At 34.8% G+C, this 23,012-nt stretch overlaps 1 protein-coding gene and 1 long non-coding RNA gene across 2 annotated transcripts; one reads left to right on the top strand and one right to left on the bottom strand.

Annotated features, from left to right (window-relative positions):
* The first annotated feature begins 2,179 nt into the window (after positions 1-2,179).
* On the top strand, positions 2,180-2,911 carry LOC113335589. The gene has a single exon (XM_026581615.1). The coding sequence runs from the start codon at positions 2,180-2,182 to the stop codon at positions 2,909-2,911; it is 732 nt and encodes a 243-aa protein (XP_026437400.1).
* Positions 2,912-8,372: 5,461 nt separating this feature from the next.
* LOC113335747 lies at positions 8,373-9,219 on the bottom strand. Its single transcript, XR_003353450.1, has 3 exons — positions 9,173-9,219; positions 9,017-9,070; positions 8,373-8,396 (listed from the first exon to the last, which is right to left on the bottom strand). It is a non-coding gene; the product is annotated as an uncharacterized LOC113335747 (long non-coding RNA).
* Positions 9,220-23,012: the final 13,793 nt, after the last annotated feature.

The raw sequence follows: 23,012 nt of genomic DNA, 5'->3' as shown, positions 1-23,012 counted from the left end.
TTCCTACTGAGATGGAGTGTGCATTTGCACCCCCTGCCCAGCTGGCTCCAGAGCCTAATTTAAGCCCAACAGAATTTTTTTTACTATATACAAGCCTAATTTTGCTTATTTGCACTCTTAAAATTTTATTTGCAACCCAAAACAAATTTTTGCACCCCATCTCTAAAATCTTGGCTCCGCCCCTGTGTGTCTATATATATATATATATATATATAAATATATATATATATATATATATATATTTCTCTCCTTTTATCCTCTGCTGCATGTGATGACTCTGTCGCCTCTACTGCATGTGATGGGGATAAAACTCTTATATGTGTAAAAGTTCCAAATTCCAAACTCATTAGTCATTACCTATAATTTCTGATCAGCGATGGCTTTGTAGATACTAAATACCGCTCGTCTATTATGTGTGCGAAGTAATGGTTCGATGAACGAGCGAAGGTTATCGCGTACAGTATATTTAAGATGACGTCAGAAGAATCACGACTAAAGTGTGATGATCGTGCGATATTGTATAGTACGTGCGAAAGGGGCCAATATAAGCGTGCGTCAACAACGCACGCGAGATCCGAAAATAGGGGCTTTGTTAGCTGTCATCCACTATGTAAAATCCCTATATAAGGGACCGAGCGACCGTGTAAAGACAAAGATCTTTTTGAGAGCTTAGACTTGGAATTTAGGAGAGAGAAAGATTATTTGTTCTCCAAGTTAGAGTTCATTTCAACTTTTGTAACCATATTGAAGATTGTATGAATGAATGTATGAATTTTAAGATGATTACTTGAATTGTTATTAAGATTTCATTAAGGTTTTGGTTGTAGGATTTCCTGCAACTACATTTTGGCGCTACAAATCAGCTTGGAGTGATATACCGTGGTGGTGAAAGTTTAGAAGTTTAAACCTAAAAATTCAGAAGGATAGCCTCAGAAATTTCATCTTCATTGTTCAAATTTTTAGTTCTTTACAGAGAAGTTCTTCTTTTAATTGAAACAAGAAAACAAAAATGGTAAGACAAAATTCCGCAGTAAGACAGCCAGTACTGATTAGAAGGAGCAGGAGAATCGCTGGAAGAAGAAGGAGTGAAATTTTATAGTCATCCAGGATGGGAGAAAGACATAATCAAGATCAACAAGTCAATCATCCGATTCAACGAGAACCTGTGCAAGATAATATTATTGACTACGATAGAGTGAGTGTTCATACTTCGCAAACAGATTCAACAAAAGAGGATGAAAAAAGGACTGTAGAGGGAGGACTCACAGAAGGAACCAATGAAGATATGAAAATCGAAGAACTTCGACAGAGGTTGGCTGCGGAAAGAAGGCGAGAGGATGAAGAGCGTGCGATTTTGACGCGTCAGAATAATGAGTTAAAAGAAGAGAATATAAGATTATAGGAGCAGAGATCGAGAAGTACGACTCGCTCAAGGTCAAGATCAAGTAGGAGTACATCAAGACGTAGTCAATCTAGTCGAAGAGATGTCAGACAAGAAACACATTTGGATAATATTACAGAAAACAGTCAAGAAAATGATGATCTGCAAGATCGACGCGATGAATATCGCATAGAGCAACCTCCATTAGATGATCGGTACGTGCTACATGGTGAAGGTCATCACATGCAAGAGGGTAATAGAGATAATAGGCATGAACAACAAGGTGAGCGATATGAAGGTGAACAACATGATCCAGAGCAAGGAAGAATGATACTACAAGGTAGACAAACATTAAGAGACCAACGTCAATGCAAAGCTGAGGTTGAAAGGTATGTGGCTGTACAAAATCACGCACATGATGAGCGAGAAAGGCGCAAGAGAAGAAGACAAGAAATTGAAGAGCGAGAATTGCAGGATGTTGTGCGCGAAAACAACCATGACAATCGAGTAAGAAGACGCGAGTTTAATCGCACACTTCCAAACCAGATTGTGGACGATGAGGAAGAACAGAGAAGATCTAGGTGGCAAGAAAGAGAGATGTTAAGGGATCGACACGATCAAGTCGAAGAGGATGAAAGAGAAAGACGGAGACGCCGGAGAGATGCTGAAGAAGAAAGAGAGATGTAGGAGGCTATTCGTCAAAATAGACATGAAAACAGAGTAATCCAAGCAAGACTGAAAAGGCCAATGCAACAAGACCGGGTGGTGAACGAACAAATCTTAAGAGAGTTAGCGGAAATGATAAAAATGATGACAACAAGAAGAGAGGGCGGTAGGCGACAGCTGGATGAGGCAATTGAAGAAGCGGTAAAAACACCTTTTGCAAGGCAAATACAGATGGCGGGAATACCGCCTAAATGCAGTTTACCATCATTCACTAACATCTTTGATGGAACAACCTGTGCGATACAACACATAAAAGCCTATGTGCGATCTTTATTGCAATGGGAAGATCATGATGCGGTTCTCTGCAAGTATTTTCCGGCAAGCTTGTCAGGAGAAGCTTTGAAGTGGTTTGAAGGTCTACCTACTGGAACAATCAAATCATTCAATCATTTACAGTCAATATTCCTAGAAGCATATATCAGCAATAATGTATTAAGACCAGGCATAGAGCAAGTATTTGGTTTGCGAAGAAGAACAAATGAAGACCTGCGAAGTTTAACCATAAGATGGAGAACTATGTGCAGTGAAATGTTTGGACGAGTGAATGAAAGAAATCTCATATTATCGTTCATTAATGCACTCTTCGCAACAGATCTTTTATACACACAAATTTTCAGAATTAAAGAAACCATATCAATGACAGAGTTACGCGAGTATCATGAAGAATACATCGCTCTTGAACTAAAGCAGAAAGAAATAGAATCTTACCCTGTGGAAAATACAAGTACAAAAGCTGGGAATGCGAGTTTACTTCTTAAGATAACAAGCACAATCGCAAGTGCATCTCAAGGAAGACACGAGTAGGAGATAATGAAGATCAACAAAACCTAGTAGCAATGGGTAGTCGAGATCAAGAAGAGTGGGAAAGAGAAAAACAATTCAATAATCGTGGAGGAAATAGTAAAATTCAAAGACTTCATAACCAGCCAGAAGGATATGGAGGTTGTTATAGCATAGCTCGGTCGACCTCGCATGCGTTGCTATCTCAAGTATGTTTGTCAATGTTAATGATCAAAACTATGAGTCTTGATTTCTAGCCTACATAACTAAGTCTCATACTAGGATAGAAAAGTGTAGTTGAGCTCAAGGACTTTATGGCGATTCATCATACAACGAAGAAGATCTACTCAAGGAACCGTGGAACTTCATCAATAAAAAGGTATGTGGAGACTTGAACTTATCTATCACTCAAAAGACTATCTCTTCTATCTCCTACTTCTTATGAGACAAAAGTCGTATGCTATATAGACTGGATCATACACATTTGATATTTCGAGCCGAGTATATCTCGCTTATCTATATCTCGAAATCATGTGTTGGTAAAGCGTTTCCCTTTGATCAAGTTTATCTTCACCTAGTGACGAAAGTCATGAAAAGTTTCAATTACTTTGAGAATTGTTCTGACGCGAAACGGTCTGTGAATAACGGCTATATAACGTCCTCTGAGAATGTCTCAATGATTGGAATGAGAGTTTAGATTACATAACCATGTATTCCTTTATCCTAAGTTTTTGAACTTTGTTGATTGAGAGAAACCGGAGGAATTGGCTTTTCCAAGTCCGCGAACCCAGTCCGCGAACTCAGTCCGCGAACTGACGGAAGTTCTTGTACCGAGAATTTCTGCTGGTATTTTCCAAAAACTCGTTTGCGTGTAAGTCCGCGAACCTAGTCCGCGAACTGGCGAAAGTCTCTTTGCCCTGCTGAGTTTGGAAAAATCCACCGGTTGTCTTAAGTCCGCGAACTTGTTTGTGAGCTTAAGAGGTTATGATCTAAGATGTGCTCTGAACATGTAACTTAAATTACTAAGGAATGCTTTATGCAAACCGTGGCTATAAAGTTCATGAGTCGATTCAATCGAATCGAATCATCTTTGTTTTGTGTCTTGTGTAGTTACATAAGATCTCATACCTTGAAAAACTCTCTAACTAGTTCATTTGAGTCAATTCAACTAGTTATGGTGAAGAAGAACAAGGTTAATATGAAATGCTCATATGGTTAACCTTTTGGGTTACTATGTTGAACCAACATACACGTACACGTTTGGGCATGGTTTTCACAAACCCAGTAAACGTCTACCCAAGTGTGTGTGACAAGCTAATTTTTCTATCTAACGGTTGAGAAATATTAGCTTGAATCTAAATCAGGTTTTCATCTAACGGTGAATACGGATTGCTTTGTAACTAAGGAAAAACCCTGATTTGAAGGCTATATAAAGGAGACATCTAGCATTGTGCAAAACTAATCCCCACACGTCTGTGTGATACTAGTGCGCTCGCTAGAGTCGATTCTCCTTTAACCTTTGGTTTTCTTCTCGAAAACCAGGTTAACGACTTAAAGACTTCATTGGGATTGTGAAGCCAGACCGATACTACTTTTATCGTAGTTGTGTGATCTGATCTTGCATCTTCTATCGTACGAGTACAATCTTTGATTGACTTGCGATCGTGAGAGTTCTCCGATAGACAAGATAAAGAAGTCACAAACATCTCCGTCTCACAGTTTGTGATTCCTCGACAAACCGCCTGTGTAGTCAAGAAGGATTGTAGAGAGGTGATTGATTAATCTAGGTTGTTCTTCGGGAATATAAGACCGGATTATCAATTGGTTCCTGTTCACCTTGATTTCATATCTTAAGACGGAATAAAATATAGGGTTTATCTGTGGGAGACAGATTTATCCTTTGATAGACTTTTCTGTGTGAAACAGATTTGTTTATTATCAAGTCTGCGATTTTGGGTTGCAGCAACTCTTGGTTGTGGGTGAGATCAGCTAAGGGAATCAAGTGCACAGTATCCTGCTGGGATCAGAGGCGTAGGAGTACAACTGTACCTTGGATCGGTGGGAGACTGATCGGGGTTCAACTATAGTCCAGTCCGAAGTAAGCTTGGAGTAGGCTAGTGTCTGTAGCGGCTTAATACAGTGTGTATTGAATCTGGACTAGGTCCCGGGGTTTTTCCTGCATTTGCGGTTTCCTCGTTAACATAACTTATGGTGTCTGTGTTATTTATTTTCCGCATTACACTAGTCCAGAAGGGGCTATAAATGACGAATGAAGTCTGTTATAAAACATGGTTTATCACGGTTTTCATCTGTTATTCGGACCGTTATTTATTTGTTGTGACTCTTTATAAATGAAAAATGAGGAACGTTATTAAGTGGGACATATAAAATTTGTGATTTAAAATCACGTGCAGAATTTGTTATTAAATATCACGGTCATTGTATGTAACATTAAATAACGGTTGATTTATGTCATAGAAAAATCACGCTTATTATACGTGAAGTACAATAACGATTGATGCACGTCATTAAAGAAACACGGTTCATACTCGTTATAATTTGAGGTATTTCAATTTAAAAAAATTACCAATTCTAACGAGAGAGCTTCGTCATTTTCTGGCTACTGATTCAGATTTTGGTATTCAGATATCAAATCATTTTTTTCCTGAGGATTTAGATTTTGGCACTCGTATTTGGGAAACGAAGAAATATAAAATCAGTCCATAATTATATTTGGTGTATCAAAAATTCATCAAGATTATAAAAAAAAAGACAATAAACAAATTGACTTTATTAATTAATTTTTAAAAAGACAATAGAATATTCAAACATAAATTGGAAGATACATTACATCCTGAAAAATGTAAAAAGTAATCAATATACTCTCACGGCCACTCTAATAGAATATTCATACATAAGCCTTGGTCCACTTAACAAACTCACCTCTTTTAACATTCCCAAGTACAGCATCATCATTTCTATCGCATACATTGCACTTGGATCAAAAATTTCCTCAATCATGCAGTCGTAGTGGTCATTAATCTGTAGATTAGTATCATGTAAGTGCAACAGCCTTTTTCCTAAAGTTCCTCAAACAGCAAACACCAAACGCCGAAGGTGCCTCTGGGATCCAATATCCTGTATATATGTAACACGACAAATTATAAGATACCATAGTACCAACATGTGACAGATCTAACTGTACATTACTAAGAGATATTCGAGGTCACCTGCTGATAAGAGCTATTAGAGATCTGACCATGTACTCCAGAGTGCTGTTTTTTTTATCTTTCAGCATCAAACTGTGCTTTTAAAGCTCCGATTTTCTGCTTCTCTTTCCGCAGATTGTGCTTCTCTTCCTGCAACTTGGACTTTCATAAACTCAAAAGCAAGAAACTGAGATTTAGAAACACCACCACCCATTCCACTATGTATCCCTTTAGATCAGCGCCATATACCTAGCCATTTATACGAAGCAAATTTAAATTTCATCGAAATTCAGTTAAACAATTAATGTACCACAGGGAATTTTCTAGACTACTTTGCAGATGGAAAGTCACCGGTAATAACAATACACCCACTCCGCTAAGGATTACTATAAGTCTATTAGAAAGCAACATAATTATTACCACCATCAATTATGATAACTCAAGAAGTACAAAGATCCATGTAACAGCAAATTCACCACTAACCTGATAACAACATCAGTGCCCAAACACTTCTGTGCGGAAGGATATTTATAATACGTTTTTTCATTAATGCCTACACAGCAACAGAAGCCAACTAAAGTCAGAGACTAACAAATTTCATCATTATATATAAATAATACATAAAACAGGAGAACTTACAAGTTTTGCAGCTACCAGTGATTTAGAAGATGAGGGATTATCATCTGGGGTGACTTTATGTGTCTGCATAAACACGTCTGGCATATATATCGCACCAGTGGGACTACCCTTTTCCTGTGACAACACAAGACATTAAATACTTGAAAAATTCCGCATCACAAGACAACATCCACTAGTGGAAAATGGAAGTTAAACCACTGGTAGGACATGAGGTAATATCACTAAAAACGAATGTGTTCCTCAGCTGTAATCTAGAAGTGGTTTTTTCCAAAACAACTGTATCTCACATTCCTTGATTTCTTTAAAAAAAACCTTTGGTTTCAACAGTTAAGTGATAATACTGATGATCACAGTAGTTTATTTTGATTATATTCTATAAAAAAATGGGATTTGATTCAGCTGAATCTTAAGCTGATTCAACTGAATCAAAAGTAAGATCAAAACTAAAATTAAAAAGAAAACCCACCTAAAGATTTATATTGAAAGATAAACTCAATGTAAAAATTCGGTCATTTTAATATGAAAATTTCAGCACTAACAGCAACGTTAAACCTCAAAAATACTTCAAATATCTTCATACAGTTTAGCACTCAACCCTCAATACTGCGTCATATAACATAAGAGAAATAATACCGAAGAAAGGTACCCAAGGTAAATGTGAAATTGGATGAAGTTCCCCTTTGCAGCTAACCACGACTCTATGTAGCTTGTTTTGCAGCAAGCTTCGACTATTATAGCTGTTGTTACAGTTCACCAATAACTACAACTCCTCTTATCCCATTATGGTTCATTCTACATAACATGCTTTGCATTATAGTTCTTTAAATGGTCATTGAAAATAACAATCAACCAGAATACTGGATGCAGTTAGCCAGCCAAGCTACAGATCACGATGCAGTTAGGTTGGCTATATAGGTCACATTTAACAGTTTTAAGCTGAGAGATGTTGATCTTGAAATTAACATGTAAAATTTATGCAAGAGCCTGGACAAAAGAACATACCAACCATATGATTTTTATTACACAAGTCCCAAATTCAAGTATTCAATGAATGGTTGACAATCTGTGCTAAATGAACAGAAACACCAGAAGAATACCTTATACGAGCAACTTTTGACACCTTAGAGATTCTGCATCTTTCTCAACAAGGCGTTCCTCAATCTGCATTGCGATGTAATTATTAGACCTCAATAGATATAGATGGAATGGAACTATTGAGCAGAATACGTCCAAGAAAATCAGAATGAGCTATAAATAAGTTACAGTTTTTGCTCGACTAAGAAACTAGTGCAAGCGATTAGATTCTTCATTTCGAGTCCAATCTTCCCAGGTTCACCATCAAACATAAATTTTTGCATTGATATAGATGTTCCAGGACACAAGAATGTCTTCTCGCTAGCATCATAAAGGATGTTGAATAATTCAGTAGATGATATAGAAAACCTAGAAGGCCTTCCTTGAATGAGATCCTGGATAAAGCATATGCACCTTTGAATACGTTAAAACTGACAGATACTAAACCGTTAATGAATAACAAATACTAAAAAAAGTGTCTAACCAATAGAGCAGCACTATCCTTGACATAACTCTGAGGCAGAGAAAAACCCAGGTTTATGGATAAACAATGCCAATGCCCGTACAACTGCAGATCCAGGAACTCCCTGCAACTTATTTCTTGTTATAAAGCATCCAACAATATATGAAACACATATATTGCGCCAAACAAACCACATCTAATGAAATTCCATGTAAAAACAGGAAACATATTATAAATAACTGAATAAGGACGAAACAATAATTACAGGATGCCTTTGCCGAATCAATTATTCCTTTGCCATGAGCTCTAACCACTACCCATAGACTTCCAACTTCCTAAATGGAAAGTATATATGTAAACAAGGAAGACTCTTGGAGATCCATAACTACTCTTGTACCTCTATTCTGTAACATTAAATTTATTTAGATTTTCCTTTTTTGAAGCTTATGTAGTATAGGAATATAATGCAATCTTCTGTTTGTTTCCCAAGAGCTAAGAGTTGTCCATGTAAGTTAAGTGCATTCATGTCAGTTATTTAGATTTTCTACTCCATCCATTAGTCAATCATGCAATTCGCCTAATGTCAAGTAGGTCCAAAGAAGATAATAAGGGGCGGGAAGTAACAGCTTAAATCAGATGCATCCAAATATAAGAGATAAAATACTGAGAACTATAGGCTAAATGAAATTCTAACTACAATATATAAAACAAAAAGCAATATGAATTTTATGACCAGGTCATTACCTCCAACATCACAGTATCAAATGATATAACATCCTTAGCCTCATCCACAGACAGCTGCGAAACACAGGACACAGTGAGAAATTGGGTCCAAAAGGAGGAATGGACCGAATGGTCGCTACAATTATATTTCTCTAGTAAAAGACATAGTTAAATTACCTTATCCCAAAATGCTCCCATGAGATCCCTAATCTTGGTAGAGTCCTAAACAACATACAGAAAAAAAATTAGATGCCGGAATTAAAGGAGGTGACAAATTTCACTAGTCAATTCACCGTGATCCTGTATTATATTTAAACCATTAGGCTAAAGAGAAGTTAACAAGATACTGTAGCGAAACATTACATTTATACTCTAATTTTTTAAAGAGCCCTAACATATTCTACGTAAGTCATGGAAAAGGAAAAAGAAAATTGACATTTTTGTTCATTGAAATTTATTTAAATAACTCTTCTAAATGAGTGAGAAACTCAAAACCTATAAAGATAGTGAACTGAGAAACAATATTTCAACAGGAAGCATAGAAACCATTTCAATCTTCAAATACCGACGATGCAGACGTATATGTCTGCGATAGTTAATGGGCGAGCAAAATTCTCAAACACATTTGTCGCACTTCTGCATCAGAACCTTGGGATACAAAGGGCATAAAATGAATGTTGAATCATTTACTGGTATCCTGATGAAACCTGATGCTAACTACAACCCCAAAATACCTTCTTAGGAGTTATGAAACTTCACATACTTTTTAGGCTCACCAAGGCCACTTCACCTGAGCAAAGTTAACAAAGGCCTCAGGATTTTAAAATGTGCTCTCTACTGACACACCCTATGTCCCTTTCCATAGAGACTTCAATACGTATTATGGGGTGATTAAATTTATAATAAAACTAATCTTGGATGCAAATAAGCAGTAAATAACACCTTTAAAACTTACTAGCTATATGACTTTTCACACTACAAGCGTCTTATCCCTTTCAAAGCTAAATCTTTTGTCAATACCTTGTGGGTATAAAGAGATAAGGAACTGAATCCACTGGATTGGGCTGTCAGTTTCCCTAGAATAAGGAAGAATAAGTTCTTTCCTATTGCTTGTCTAATGAAAGTACCAAGAGAGTCATTTGTTTCATCTGGCTTCACGAGATTCTGTCCAAACATCATTGCATCTATATTGTTACTGGACCTTAAGTTTGTTGCGGCATTTAAAGATTCCAAGAGCTATGTGAGGGAAGTCTCTGAAAAAATCAAAAAAAAAAAAAGAGAGTAAGATCCGACAGATACATATATCAATAATTGAGCACTCCCATACCAATAACAACAATATTTATTCACTTGAGATCATGCAACGTGAGCAAAAAAGCTAAAAATTCTCTTTAGATGAAAGCAAACTCAACACCAAGAGAACATACCTCTTCTCCAGAACCTACATTACCGATACCAAGTCAAAACTACGTGTCTTAGGCTAGATGGTCCTATCTTCAACAACTAAATAGAAAATTATAACATGCTATTCATATAGAACTGGTACAAGGCATAACACAAAATTTTAGAGTCCCACTTATTGAAAAGATTTGCAACAACTTCAAATTCTACGCCTTGGTCAACATACGTTTAATTAAACCTCATGGTAAATGACTTAAGGAAGACATGGAGTGACGAGATATTCGATTTCATCAAAATAAATAAAAGGAATTAGTAAAATCCTTTTAGAAATTAAGATATAAGTTGCAGCTATTTGTTCTTTCCATGCCATTTCTAATTCTCCTACACATCATAAACACATAACTGAATTCAAATCCCTAAATTAACATCATATCTTCATAAAAATTAAAACATATGTAAGAAACTAGAAGCATTTCTTCTTCTAGCAACCATGTCTTTAAGAGTTCAAACTCATATTCTAATAAATCATATACAATCTAGGTGATCATTTGAGAGTAAACATTGAACTGTTTCAAGTGAACCCAATAAAGAACCTACTGTAGTTGCACACTAAGCAACAACAAAAACATTGGGTCTCCTTCGATGTTGTGAAAAACTTACCATGACAGTTCAAAAAACATGTAATGTCTTCAAAGAATCATGATGAAACAAAACAAAACTCTATAAAGCTAAAATATTCTACACATCGGATGAACCTAATACCATTATTGAACTTCATCAAATTAAGGACATACAGTTTAAAACAAATCCCTAACTGAAACTACGATTACTACAAATACAAACCCAAATTAGAAATCAAAACAAACCTGAATCTCTTGCAAAGCTTCAACACATTTACTAACATTTGTCGGAAAGGAATCAAGAAATTCAGGTTGTCTTCCTTATGACAATGACATTAGCTTATCCTGAAGCAACAACAAAAACCCCAAATCAAATCAAAACCCTTTATTAAAAAATATATTTAGAAAACCCCAGAAACTCAAATCTACAAAACTAACTTAAGAGTACCAACAAGATTTGTTCGATTTCAGCACTCAAAACTTCAGTAAAACAAAACTAAATCAATATTATTACCCGAAGTAAGAGAAGATTCAATATTAAATTAAGGGGTTTTATTTCTTACACTAGGAGAAGAGATCTTCAAACCACTTGACTACTTGAGGAGTTCTCTTGGAGGTAAAAATAGAAAAGAAAACACCTTACTGCAAAAACGAGAGAAGATGAAGAGAAATTAGATCGTTAATAATACAAAAATTCTATCAAATTATCAAATAAGAACAATATTGATATTACCCTGATGATTTCAGGAGCAAAGAAACTAGATCTAGATAACAAAGTTTACTATTAATTTCTAACGATACGTGCGTTTTGATTTTCATCTGTTATTCGTCTTCGATTTCTATCTTTGATTTCTAATTAATCAGAAACAAACTGGATTTTTATTTCTCAAAGATTTATTGAATTTGAGTATGAGAACGAAATAATACGAAAGCTAGTTAAAATTGAACTGTTGATGGTGATGAAAGTAAAGAGTTGATGACTCGGGGATGAAGAAGAATGGGATATTATCTGCGGAAGAAGGGGATTTCATTCTGTGTATATCAGGTATCAGCGCCTGAAACCGGGAAACTAGTTTCTCCCACAGTCATTCTTTTACTCGATAAAAGTGCCCTTTTTTAATAAAAATACCGCTTTATAGAACGACTGTGGTAGAAACATGTTTAATTTTTATCATGAAAACAATTGTGTCTCACCGCTCAAATAGTTACTACCAGCCCATGAAAGTCGTTTTCATAAATCCCAGAAAGTGGTTTAAAACCCATTATCCACTAGTGATCTATAACACATAATAAAGACATAATAAAGAAGAGGTTTACTGACAAGATAAGTGCATCAAAAATCTATTAGCTGCTAAGATAGGTAATAATCTAACCAGCTGATGAATTTCTTCAGCTAATATTGCACTTTAAAAACCAGATGGATTGAAACTAATAAGTGACCATAGAAATCAATTGAGAGTATGCTAGTAAAGGCTAACACAATGGGAAACCTTACACAAGTAAATTATGATTATTTTGGACAACGAGATGGGAGTATTTCTGATGGGAAGTTATTGTTATGAGATTTTGGTAACATGAAACATGAATCACTGAATCAAGTGGAGCATTTCAGTTAAAGCTTAAGCTACTAGATTTCTAAAACCAACACCAAGAAGCACGCATTACTCATCCAAAAACATTTAGAACCTGAACAAGTGAAAATTTGATAGACTCTAAAGCAATCCTTTTAGAAATAAGGAAACCACGAGAACATAGTTGGTGCTAATTTTACTCATTTTCAGAGATGATGTGTTCGCTTACTTTATAAATCACCCAACCCAACTACAAAATATGGATTGTGAAGATCGCGGAAACATTAATCACAAAAATTCAGCACCAAAGAAAAAGATGACACATAAAAATAAAAGAAAAAAAGATCCATAGCATAAATTAACCTAATGTCTAAAACTATAACAAAGATAGTCTCATTTGAAAAGGGTTTCCCACTTCATCTTATTTACACATAGGAAAACAGGACACAATCCATTGATGTATGTTCAAAGACAGAATCATGTACTAGCTCACAATCTACCATTCCACCTAATCTCCACTAAAAGAAAGTCGTATTTGGCCTACACACCTTGGACCGAAAACTATTTGTGGTTTTACATTGACTTTCTTGTGTACTTAAATTAATGGGCACCTGGTTAGGAGGGACGGTATCTAAAACCATTCCGTAAACAACAAATTAATTAAGATACTTACTAGTAGTTCAAAATGAAACAAAACCATTATTACTCCTGCTATTCTCATTATCAAACGAAGACATTCATGGGGATGGCAACATCTCATAAGATGAACTAGTATTAGTACTACTCCTACTACTATTACCATCTGTTATCACAAATCCATCTGACATCTCCATCTTAGCAAAATACATGAAATATGTACCCAAGTTCAGATTCATTTAAATATAGTCTGATTTGAAACCCTTTTCAATCAAAAGTCTTAAGTTACGTAGCTACAGACAAGCATATTATTATACGGAATCCAATTTCAGATTCAATCAAAGATAATCTAATATGTAACCCATGCGTCTTTTCAATCAAGGATAATATAATTAGATTGTATTATTACAATACTAAATCGATCCTATGTAACCCAATTTCAGATTCAATCAAAGAGTCTAATACAAAATCATGCATCTTTCGGATCAAAAATCATAAGTTATTTAACTATAGATAAGCATAAAAATGATATACTTTGGATGTTTTTGATCTCTGATAATCCCCCAAGAAAGATGCATCTCTGAATTGGTTTTAGGGTTGAATTTATAACTATTCCAAAACACCAAGCGGAATAATCCCGCCCAAAAGATTTTCTTTTGATTTCATCCCGCCCAAAATGAAATTGTTAGGGTTCAATCGAAAAAAAATTAACCCAGATGATTACCGCTAGATGTTCTTCTCCAATTCTTTCTCAATATATTTTTATTTACATCAGATTTTCATCGTATGGAAATATTTCCAAAAGTACATACCAAAACTATAATGAATAACCCTATTTTTCTGCAAAAACGAGAAATCTTCTACCTAAGATAGAGATAGAGATGAACTGATGAAAATACGCTAGATCTAGACTGTCTTGAGGAGAAAACTATTTTTCCTACATTGTTCAAATCAACTACACGCGTCTGTTTATCTTTTTTTCTTTTCTTTAGTTGGGCGTACACGGCACAACTGCACAAGTAAAGACTTTGGTCTTTTATTTTTAATGATCCTTTTTTCTTTTTTTTTTTTGGTAAAATTTTTTATGATCCTTGACTAGGGTTGACTTGTCTTTCACCAAAAAGAAAAAAAATTGTTAAATTAATTTGATAAGCATGTTAAAATTATAACAGCACACAAAATTAATGCAAAATATAAATTAAAGTCACATAAAAAAATTCAATCGCTATAATTCCTGGTCTCACTCATAATCATGTCGATTTTTAATTACATGATAATTTTCGGTCGTTGGATTATTGTTGAGTTTCGCACATACTATCATCATCAGCTGATTAAGTTTTTAATTAAAATTTGTCCCATATCATTATGATTATAATTACAACTCGATACTTCAATTTAATAAATTATAAATTATTTGATTATTTTTGATAAAAATTTGATCGACTTATCTAGATATCGCAAGATACACCAAGATTAATAACATTCTCCAAAAGTGCATTTTCAATACTACAGTTGTAATAAATGGAAAATAATTCAAGTATATTTAAATGAAAATTCAACCGAGTTGGAACGAGTTCGAATAAAATTGAAGAATTGGAAATTCATTCTTTCGAGTTGAGGCGATTTGCATCCAGATTTATTACACAATCAAAACTCGACACGTCAACAATAATTCGATCGAGTCAGAACGAGTTCGAGCAAAATAGAAGAACTGAAACTTTATCCTTTCGAATTGAGACGATTTGCATCAAAATATAGTAACACAATCAAGACTCGACAATTCAGATGAAAATTTGACCGAGCCGGAACGAGTTCGAGCAAAACTAAAGAAACCGGAAATTCATCCTTTCGAATTGAGACGACTTGCTCCAAAATATTGTAACATAATCAAGAATCGAAAATTCAATTGAAGATTTGGCGAGCATGAATGAGTTCGAGCAAAATTGAAGAAACCGGAACTTCATCCTTTCGAATTGAGAAGATTTGTGTCAAAATATAGTTACATAATCAAGAATCGGTAATTAAATTGAACATTTGACCGGTCCGGAACGAGTTCGAGCAAAATTGAAGAAACCGGAACTTCATCCTTTCGAATTAAGACGATTTGCGCCAAAATATAGTTACATAATCAAGGCTCGACAATTCAGTTGAATATTTGGCCGAGCCAGAAGTGTAGTCAGAATCGCTCTCCAAGACCGATTGCTCGACGAGTAATTGCTACAGGCTATTTGACTGAGGCGATTTCCAATTCCAAGCCATTTCCGATTTTTAGCGAATAAGGCAAACAATTTTGCCGACTTGGACTGTTCTTGTAGCAAAACGAGTTAACAATTTTTCCGAGTCTGCCTTGGATTCATTAAAATCATAAAAGGAAAATTTTCGTAACCCCTCATATAGGAGTAAACATATAGGAAAACCTCTAAAATACAATATAACAATATTACACAGTTATTACATGATAGTGTTAAAATTTTAATTTTAATTAGGTACAAATCATGACTTATTAGCAGCAATATAGAAGTCTCTAATAAATAAATTCCGAGTATTAAACCGAGTTTTGGCGATTCCAAGTTCTAACTTATTGCTCCTCGCTCCAAGCTCCCCAACCGAGTAGGGCCGAGGAATGCATGCGAGCAAAACTGAAGAAACCAGAACTTTGTCCTTTCGAATTGAAACTATCTGCGTCAAAATACAGTTACATAATCAAGACTCGACAATTCAATTGAAAATTTGGCCGAGACGGAACGAGTTCTAGCAAAACTGAAGAAACTGAAACTCCATCCTTTCGAATTGAGACGATCTATGTCAAAATATAGCTACATAATCAAAACTCGACAATTTGGCGATTTTCGGATTGAGGTGATTTGCAATTTGCATCAGAATTTTAATTATAATAAGAAATGCCTTTCTCAATTGTAGATATAAAAAAACAGATTGATATATAGTAAATAAATATAACAAATAAAAAGGATTAAACTTAATATTTTTTAAAATAATTAAATATCTAAAGGATTAAATTTCAACTAAGACCCAAGGTGAAAAAACTCAAGAAGTACATTAGGAAAAATTTCAAAGTAACAATTTTATATCACAATGAAAAATTCCACTCAAAATCCAGTAGTGATAAATTTTATCACGAGAAATTGTTGGGACGTTTACTGGTGTTGAACTTTTGCCTCCCCTAATTTTTCTATAACATCATAATTAATAATCAGTACGACACTTCGATAAAATGAAGGAACAATTCAATAAAAAAAACTTAAACTTACAAATGCATCTATTTCCGAATTATTGTTATCATCTAAGTGCGCCGCCATCAAGGAAGAGTCTTTAGCTATGTCAGTAAAGATAAAAGGATCCTCAAAAGCATTCAACTCCTTGCAAAAATTGAGCCGACTGCCCTGGTGCATCCATCCATTCTTTGCTTGGAATAGACATCAGTTAAGTAGACCTAAATGACACACGTAAGAGAAATACAGGTTACTTCGCATATGTCAATCAGAGACGGTATGACGGTAAACTTGACATATGGGAAGTAACTTTTAAAGATCTAGTGTCCAAAAAAATTCAATCATATGCACAGCAGGCAGGACCCGTTAAACATATATGCTTCGAAGATTAAAACCTTTAGTTTCTTGAAAGCAATAATGATCCACATGATATCCTTCATTAAACACGTAACTTAGACCGCTGTGCTTCTAAGAAGATTATAGAAAATTATGATGATAATCTGGACCATATATTATTGTTATGGGAAAATTCACAACACTTCTTAAAGCATGTAACAGACCACTGAAAACTTACTACTTTCAGGTGAAAAAAGTCACCTATAGTTGTTGCAGTTTAACTCTTTCTTTTCTAAGCAAACAAACAATTCAGGACGAGTCAGCCACGGCAAGAATTAAGGAATGAAAGATGCATGAATAAAGGGCTTTACACAACACAGCAAAAGAAATGAAGGAACAAATTCTCGTACTATATAGGAGATAGAGCAAACAAACACACCCACTAAAGAAATACTAATAATAAGCGTAAAAGAGACAAAAGAAAGATCGTTAAGTGAAGAAAAAAGACCGCTCACCATTCTTGCAAAATGAATTGTTAAAAAAGCTAAATTCAAGTCTTTTCTTGTCATATTTTTCCTTGTAGGAAGCAAAAGTAAGTGGACTACTGAATTACAATCAAAGAATATAGTTATCAGTAGACTTCCTAGTATCTTTTTTGTCATATCCTTTTTATAGGAATTGAGCTAAAAATGTAATCACTTTAGACTGGCATCAGTGATTAGCCTCCCTACAATGACTAGTCTCCCTACAGTGCACCAGGATCGAATCGTAGTTAATCTGTTCCACACCAATTATCGGTGAAAAGAGGAAAAGAGCATTCTTCACCTAATTTGTGACACTCGTCCCAGTCGACACAAACAAATAGAACGAAAAGCAAGCTAACCAATATTACAACATGCTTCTCTTACGATTATGAATGGTGCTTCTTTCATTACAGTGTAAATAAAAATCCAACCAAATTTGAAATAATTGAACAAGCTGGAGTTCTTAGAATTATCAAATGCTATTATAACTAATCATTTCTCTGCACATTCATTTGATCAAAGAAAACACTTGAAACAGTTGATTATATAGTTGATAAAATTAATTCAAGTTGCATTAGTTATATATATATTACAAATTCTGCCCCCAGTTCGCAGCACTGGTAATCTCCATCGTAATTAAATTTGAAGCTCATAATCAATCGATAACAAAAAAGAGGGTGGCCAGGATGATCAGTAGTCGCTGCCTAAACATGACGGTTCTATGAAGGAGGAACTCAACATCAAGAGATCGGAAAGATGGGTTTACAAGTTCCATAATTCAAATAATAACAACAATGAAAGCAACGACAAGGACAAGACACCATCAGAATTAGCTTTATCGTTATTACTGCACTCCATCAATAATTAGCATACTGCTGTTGTCTTGTCTGTGATGAACGTAAACTTAAATGTAATCAATATTCATGAAGTAAATCAGTATAGTGAAAAAAGTGTCAACACTGTTTAAGGGGTTGAACTTGAAAGAAGTTTTAAAAGCTTTATATAGGACAACTCCGAATTAATCTCTACAGAGTGTGGCACAAAATCGGAAGATTAGTATAATTAATCTGCACTAAATACGCGAGAAGCACTCTGCAACACTTACTAGCTAGATTCTTCGAGTAAGCGTAAATATGGTGTACAATTAAGAGTAGTTTCTTTAAGTAATCTGCTAAATCGGAAGACTAGTATTAGTAGTGCGAGAAGCACTCCGCAACAATCTAACAGATTTCTATATCTCATCCGTTATAGGTTGAATCTAGTTCCAATTTCAAGTGTCTTGGAAGCTTTAATTTTTGTAGCACTAAACATCCTACAAGTACAGATTAGAAACGAAAGGGTGACTCTAATTATGAAACTGAAGTTGCTTTGTTAAAGCTATTTAATCTACTGATTCCTTGCTAGCTTACACAGGTGTACTTTTTAAAGTAATTAATAGCCAGATAAACCCTTATCTCCATTTGAATATAAACTCATCCAATCATACCTAGACATAACCACTATCTGAAAGATACCCTATACTTAAATAAAAATTTCAATTACATATAGCAGAATCAAGCATACATACCTCCACTACGACTCAAAATGAAACTATACCTTCCTCCTACTTTCTTTCACTAAATCAATATATGTAGCAAATTTCGCTTTCGAAGTTTTGTTTGTTTGTTGTTGTTTTTTTTTTAAGCTATTCTAGGTTTAGCAAACGAAATTACCATTCAATTTTTGGATTAACCAGACAGAAGTTTAAGCAAAAATCAGAATCAAAGTGAAATGGGATTTGAAACTTAATTTAATTTGATATCTTCTTCTTTTCCGATCTCCTCTTAGGTTTGTCTAGCAAACTTTTATTCAATCAAACTAATCAAAAACATTCCTTCCCAATTGCTACCTTAACCAATTTATCAAATTAAAATCCTTGGATGTACACCAAAATCAATTTTTTAAGGACCAGATAGAAACTTGAGCAAAACCCAACCCAGATACAAAGATGACAAGGAATTGAAACTTACTCGATACCTTCGTCGTGTTGTTCATCTAAGTTAGAGTAACTTCTTGGTTGGTTAGGTTTCCGGAGGGAAGAAACAGACGTCGTGGGAAGAGATGAACTCAGAACTTATCTTCCGGATCTGAGGTGTCAACTCTTTTGATAAGATGGAACCGATATGGCCCAATGGACTTATGCAAGTAAGCCGGTGCCTATGCTAACATTGCTAAGCCACTGGTTAACCATTTGACTTTGGCTAGAATGGAAGTATAGAACCGATATGACCCTATGGACTTATGGCAAGTAAGCGGGTGTCTATGCTAAGCGAGTGGTTAGCCATTTTTGTGGTGTGTAACATAATATTAACGGGGGCGTATTAAAACTTATAATATCCTACAGATTTATTTTGTGATGTGATGGTTCATAAAAAGTCACGCTCCTACAAATTTATCACATTCCAGAATAACAATTTTTTTGCGTTACATGATGGGTCCCACTATTTTCATATTATATGACATGATTTGTTTGTAATATCCTAGTCACATTATTAATCTGTCATTTAAAAACGTGATTTATAACCCATTCTAGACTAGTGTTATATTTTATATATTTGAAATAATACAGGTTGTGCGTTCGTGATCATCAATTGGAAATCCAACCTTTGGTTGTTTTTTGATATTGATTGATCCTTGGACATTGGTCTTTGGTACCGTCCAATTTATTCCTTGTATTTGATGAAGACTCGCTATTGATTTTAGCTTGAGTAAAAATCAAATCAAGAGAGAGATATTAACTCCTTGAGATACTTTTATCTAGATTGATTATGACTGTCTAGTTGATTCTCTAGCAAAGTATTTCGGAATTAGTCCATACAGATTGCTAATCTAAATATTGGGTGGTGTTGTTAGACCCCCGCTTTTCAATTGGTATCAGAGCAGGCAAACACGTTCAATACCATACAAGTCTGTGTTTGTAGCGATCTGCTGACTCTATGAACAATAGTGTTATCTCAATAAATGCACCACCAGATCCAGGATTTCAGAATTCTCTTCCATGAACGATTTAATAAAATCTGTAGAAGAAATTCTATCTAAACCTCCACCAGGTTTAAAATCCCTTGAAGTGTTTTCAGGGCTTGAAAAGAAGCTTGAGAGCTTATCTCTTGATATTGAGTTATACCTCCAGAAAGAGCAAGAATCTCTTGACAGGCTAAATCAAGTTATGATGAATAATATTCATGTTGAGGTTGATATTGATTTACTAATCAGTGAGAGCAATGCTCCTCCTCTGCGTAATCCAATTAGTTGTGATAAACTAAACAAACTACAAGAGGAGTTTAAATCTCAGTTATCTGAGTGTATCACCTCAAAGCATGAATTGATTCGTTTATCAATCCTTGATACTTCCTATCAAGATAGTAGTATTGTCTTCTTTTATGAAGAATCTAGGACGTCTTTTTTATCAAAAGAGTTTCCCTTCGCAGTACTAAAAACTATCTGCAGAAACTGTTTTTTATAAGTTGGAAAACAAGAAATCAGAAACACAAATCTTTTTGGTTTCTCTTGAAGTTCTTTGATAGACTTATAAAAACAGTTCCTTGGGTGTTTCTCAACACTATAATATTTAAGAGTTGTTGGAAAGAAACTCTCTCTTGGTGCCATGGTGATCAAGATATTGTTCACCTCAACACAACTTGTTTGTGTTGAAAGTGCATCCTCACCAAGAAATGCCATGCTATGTATATGGTGAGGGAAGCACAACAACTGGGGCGCACAGATTATATTCGGTAAGGATGTAGAATTCATTTGGAATTTTCTAAAAAGGTATGTCTATAAAATTGAGCAAGTTTTATGTTTTTATTACTTGTTTGAGTATACCTAACTTGATCTGTGTTTAAGGTTCTTAAATGTTTAGGTTTGAAACATTAGTTCGGGATGCTTGGACTTCATGGTACACATACCAAGTATGCATAATACCATTTAAAACCAAAATCCAGGGGTTTAAGTTCGCAAACCCCGTCTTCATACTGCTCCAGGATACGAAAATTCGTTTGCAATCCCGTATGCATACTTGACGTCGATATTCGGTAAACTTGTTTTGGCCGTAACTTCTTCGTCCGAACTCGGATTGACCTCATTATTTTTGCAATCTCTTCCTCTTTGAACTCTCTTCAAAATGGATATGAGAAACCTTGAATTTGAATGAGTTAAGATTGGTATTAGTCCTGTCTCTTATTTTTGAGTATTTTGCTCCGTTTCGTCGCACTTGTTCCACTTCTCTTGAACTTGGGCACTTGGATTCTTGGAGTACTACTCTTCTAAGCTAATTTGTAGATTTTACAAGAATTTTGTTGGTAAATCACAAAGAAGGAAGTTCAAGAATGGAAAGTAGTACGCAGTGCTATGGAATTCTTGAATGTTCACAATCATCCTTTGTGAACTATGGTGCATAGTCGTTATTATTGACTTTGTATGTTCTTCTTTGTTAAGAAAATATTTTAATATGCCTTTGGTAGCCATTATTGGTGTAAATCCATGCGAAAAAGATTGATTCTACCGTATAAGGACAAATCATCTTGTATGTGCATTACGAGTTTGTCTTCTTGCCTAGGAAACTTCTTATGAGAATTTATTCTTATTTTTGAGAAGGATTACTAGAGTTTGGAATAGCCATTATTGTGATTACACATAGCTATGCCCAACGTTTTCATCTTCATGTTTTTATTTTTTTGGTTTAAATTCTAAAACTGTTTGGAGGATGATTTTTTGCAGTATTTAATCTTTATGATTTGTTATATTGCAACTTGTTATGGAATATTGGTGTTTACGTCCGTGAACTATGTTGTCCCATATTTTGTCAAAAGTAAAGTCGTTCGTGATCAGTATTGATGTATTGATTTAAGGATGAATAGACTTTTGACAATTACAAAAGTTAAGCCTATATTGTCAACCCTTGACGGAAGATAGGTTAAAATCTTTTGTATCCAAGGATCATTGCTATTGTATATGCTTGTGCAAAATAATGAATACTTGTGTATTCCACGGTATAGATCTTCATTGATCCATCCTTTCTGTATTACTGTGAGGCTCCGTAATGTGTCTTATGTTGAGCACGATACAACTAAGTTTATTATTTTTGATTAGCTTGGTTGGTTGTTCCGTAAGATACTATGTGTTGAGCATTATGAACTAAATTAATCATCTTGGTTGGTTATTTAGTTATTTGCTACGAAAGTCTTCTTTTGTCGATCAAAACTTTTGACAATTAAATTGATTACCTTCATGATTAGTTTGGTTGTTTGTATTCCAATTAGATTAATTATAAGTTCTCTTGTAATTAGTCTAGTTGAGTTTTCATATATTCCACAAGTTCTTGTGTTGAGTATATGAACGGTTATACTAATCATGTTCTATTGGTTGATGTAGTCGTATATTCCGTAAGGTTTTTCCTTATGTTGAGTATGTGAACGATTAATTTAGTCATCTCCGCATAATTACCTTAGTCGTAGCTCCGTAAGTTTACTTATGTTGAGCACCTTCAATTAAATTGATCACTTTTATGGTTTGATTTAGTTGCGTATTCCAATTAAATTAATCATGGGTTTTCTTGTGATTAATTTGGTTGAGTTTTGGATATAGAAAATCATTTCTATGGTTTTTGGTGTCCAATTTAAAAATCCTTCTTTTCTTTCGAAATTAAGGTCGCTCTTGTTGTT

Source organism: Papaver somniferum, unplaced genomic scaffold (genome assembly GCF_003573695.1).
Source record: "Papaver somniferum cultivar HN1 unplaced genomic scaffold, ASM357369v1 unplaced-scaffold_15, whole genome shotgun sequence".
Lineage (NCBI taxonomy): Eukaryota > Viridiplantae > Streptophyta > Magnoliopsida > Ranunculales > Papaveraceae > Papaver > Papaver somniferum.
This window is presented reverse-complemented; position numbering and strand designations above follow the sequence as displayed.